This window comes from Cibotium barometz, chromosome 50 (genome assembly GCF_041138505.1).
Source record: "Cibotium barometz isolate CiBa-2024 chromosome 50, ASM4113850v1, whole genome shotgun sequence".
Taxonomy (NCBI): Eukaryota; Viridiplantae; Streptophyta; class Polypodiopsida; order Cyatheales; family Cibotiaceae; genus Cibotium; species Cibotium barometz.
The window spans coordinates 43,356,807-43,360,562 of NC_141095.1; the positions used below are offsets into that span (position 1 = coordinate 43,356,807).

At 38.7% G+C, this 3,756-nt stretch overlaps 1 protein-coding gene across 1 annotated transcript; it reads right to left on the reverse strand.

The window, feature by feature from the left end:
* Window positions 1–2,238: 2,238 nt before the first annotated feature.
* On the reverse strand, window positions 2,239–3,328 carry LOC147610133 (uncharacterized). Its single transcript, XM_086786718.1, has 2 exons — window positions 2,486–3,328; window positions 2,239–2,397 (listed from the first exon to the last, which is right to left on the reverse strand). The coding sequence occupies exons 1-2, from the start codon at window positions 3,194–3,196 to the stop codon at window positions 2,239–2,241; spliced, it is 870 nt and encodes a 289-aa protein (XP_086642844.1). The 5' UTR covers window positions 3,197–3,328.
* Window positions 3,329–3,756: the final 428 nt, after the last annotated feature.

A 3,756-nucleotide genomic window follows, 5' to 3' on the forward strand; every position in this document is an offset into this window, starting at 1 on the left:
AAATACAACTAAAATACAAAATATGCCGCTTGTATGTTTTTTATTTAATATATAAAGGCTTCATCTCAAAAAAAAATATTGACCCCTCTCTTTAAATTTAGGGGTCAGTACCAAGCAGTGATAGGCTCATGTGAATTCCGCGTGAGCCCTCTACCGCTTAATATTGATCCCTCTTTTTTTGGTGCTAGTACCAAAAGTGACAGGGGGCTTGCATGTGTATATCCAAATCTCCTTATCACCAGGTGTACTGACCCCATGTATAATAAGCGTGCATGTTCTAATTGACTTTTTTTTAAGGGATGTCTTCAAAAGAGTTAGACATTGTCTACGAATCGGATGACGAGGCATAAGAGTCTTGTGCAGAAAAGCTATTTATGTTCTTGTACAATGCACAAGCCCATGAGCATTTGCATGAGTTGTCTTCAATGTTCAACAAGGAACTTTCTCTTGAGAACGTCATTAATTCTTGTAGGATTGTTCTCGGTGACCGTGAGCAGTATATGAAGACACTGTTTCTGCCAATATCGTTATGTCCCGATGGTGAATGATACATTCATCCATCTGATTTTGCAACAACAGACAAAGTCATGAAGAGGAGGCTTAGCCTTTTATCTTGAAAAGATTCCCAGCTTCAGCAATAGAGTAGGGGAGAAATGCCCAATACACTCAAAGAAGTGTTGCCTGCTCCAATTTAGTTAGGGTTTTCTTTGTTTTCTGCATCTTCTTACTGAGGACTCAGAGCCTGAGACAGTGACTTTGGCGAGCACTCAAGTGCCAATCGAGGATGATGGGGTTGAGGAAGAGGTGGCTATAGACCCAACATAGGAGAGGGCAGAGGCCAAAAAGGAAACCTTTGAGGCTAATGCATCCCTTATTCCCTTCGATGCAGCACCTATTTCATTGGAAGACAGTCAATCTAATGAGAATGAATAGGGGGAGTTGTCACTACCTTCCTTGCCCAGCTTTACTATGGTAGCCCAAGCTGATTATGTATTATTAACAGACATTGTGCAACATTTCAATATTCTGAAGACTATTGCTTGGTTGCCTTAGCAAATTTTAGTGAAGCAAACATGGGTTGGATAGAGAAAGGAGTTGACAATAATCTATTAGCTGATTCTGTAGTCCAGGACTCTGAGTACTTGCCTGGCAAGGAGATATTAAAGAAGATGTTCGATGAAGCTAGGACATATGAAACCCAATTGCCTTCCGAGGAGGAGGTTGCAACAATTGCCGACCGTCTTGGTTTGGCAAACATGGACAAATTTTTGGCACCTACTGTGCATGAAGATAGTAAGTCCATGATCCCTTTGTAGACAAGATCCATGCTTGAGGGTGATGGAAATCAATAGGTAATAGAGCCGAAGATTTTTCAAACTACCAGAATTTTATTTACGTGGACTTTGTCGATTGTGTCAATTAAACATATAACATTGGTATCAGGTTTTTGTATATGATGATGATTTCCTGAAGAGAGCAAGAGGCTCAAGATCATCCGGAGCTTCCACTTCAAAGTCAATAGGTCATCGAAAGGATGTTGCTCTCGCTCAATATATAAGACAATTGAATCATCAAAAGGTACGTGTAATTTCACAGATCATTATATTTCACACCAAGGAGTTCTCAAAAGACAATGCAAAATTCCCTTTATTCGTATTCAAAGTACTATCCAGGTTTTGTGGTGGACACGAAGTGTCTTTAAATGCTGAGAAGGTGGTGCTTGTCAAGAAACAGTTTGCACTACGGGTGTTTGGTCAAGGGTATGGTTGCCAAGCACTAAGATGCCCCTACTACCTGTCATATACAGCACATGCTATTATAGCGGGAATTAGAGACCCAGACACATTGCATCCATATGGAAAAAGATATCTAATAAGGACAAGAAAAGGCCGATCAAAACTGTTGCCTCTCTCCAACGGTGCAAATGCCAAAAATAGATCTCCCGACAGATGAAGAGGAAGAAGAAGAGGAAAAGGAAGACAAAGAGGAAAAGGAAGACGAAGAAGGAAGACCACTGAAGAAGATCAAGCCCACCTCATCTAGAGCACCTTCTCCCAACCCTGACTCTTGAGTGATGCCACAACTCATGGCTCTCTCTCGCGAGCTGATTGATTTTCCAAGCGCATTGTCACTTTTCTTTATTAATCAATTTTATTGCACGTGTTAATGATGAGGACTTGAATGTGTCTTTTTGTTTTGCTTTGTGAATCAATTTTCTGTAAGTCCATTGATGTAACTCTAAAAGACTATTGGCTCGATTCTTGCCTCCACCATGTCTAGTGTGCTTAAAGTAACCTGTTCTTGCCATGTAATGTGACTTCTCCATGCCTTAAGTTGACCATATTGATAGTGAACCGTATGTCTTACAAAATTTGGTGTATGATTATATAGTATATGATGCAATCAATGACAAATAGAAAAAAATCAGATGTATGTATTAGTTGGTCCACAGTATTGAGATTGCAGTAGTTTTTAAAGTTCTTACCATGTAATGAGTTACATGTTGATCACTCCATCCTGCAATGAATGCCTTCCTCCAAGTCTCTAATATGTTTTCAAATAATTTTATCTCACTATTTCTCCAGCTCTTTTTCTCCATGAATGCAAAGATCTTGTCAAGTGAAATCCACACATCTGCCTTCCGATTTTGGATTGAACCTTCATTTCCAATGTCCTTGACTACATTATGTAGATCTTTCCATCCATTAAACATCTTTTTCTTGTTTTTATCTCGACAATATTTGAGGTAGTATGACAAAAATCTTTTAGCTTTCACACCACCTATTGATGGTTTTTTTGGTACTTTGCTGCCCCCTTGTGACCGCTTGTCGTCCTCCTCAATTTTAACATGCCCCCCATGTAAGCCAATGTCTGATAGCACTTTTTCTATTGCTTTGATTTCTTTTAAAGATTCTTTTTTAGGCTTTAATGTCCATGCAAAGTATATGTACAAATACACCAGCTTCTCTACAATTCTACATAGTGCATGCAATGTGCATATGTGCACTCTGGATAGAGGAATATCAAGCACTGCTTTGAAATCTTTATCTTTTAAATGCCTGTCATCAGGAGCTTTGTTCCATAGTACATGATCTAAAGTCTTGGCACTTGACATGCAATATAGACATGGACTCTTTGCATTTGCACCTTTGCTTATGTTATACATGCATTTTAGAGTCTTCAAATCACCTGCCATGTGCCATTCCACTTAATAGTCACCGAACCCAAGCACATGAAGGGCCCTTCCATTTCTTTGCTCACTAATCAGTGATGGAATTGTAGTTTGATGAAACACCCAATGCAAAATTTCAAAGTCTTCTTTATCCACCTGTGTCATTAGGAAGAAGCTCACGTTTAATATAAGTTTCGTGTTTAAATTATTTCAACGTAATACACAGTCATATTTAATGATGATAAAGAAGATACCTCTAAAGATCCAAGTGGCAATATGTTATTCTTCGATTGAACACTGAAATATCTTGCATCATCTTTTGTAATTGATGTGTCTAAGGCCCTGTTCATTACAGTGATAGTAACCATCTCCATTTTTTTGTTCTTTAAAATCTCACACTCATCCAGTTTCAAAACAAAATTTATAACTCCTGCACATTCTTCTTGACTAATCTCAAAGAACTGAACTCTGTACCTTTGCAAAGCTTCAAGATCAAAGAAAATATTGTTGTGCTGGGTACCTCTCTGTCTTTAGCAACAACGAATGTTGCTTCAATATGTACTGGCTGGGAAACCAAGCTTCTC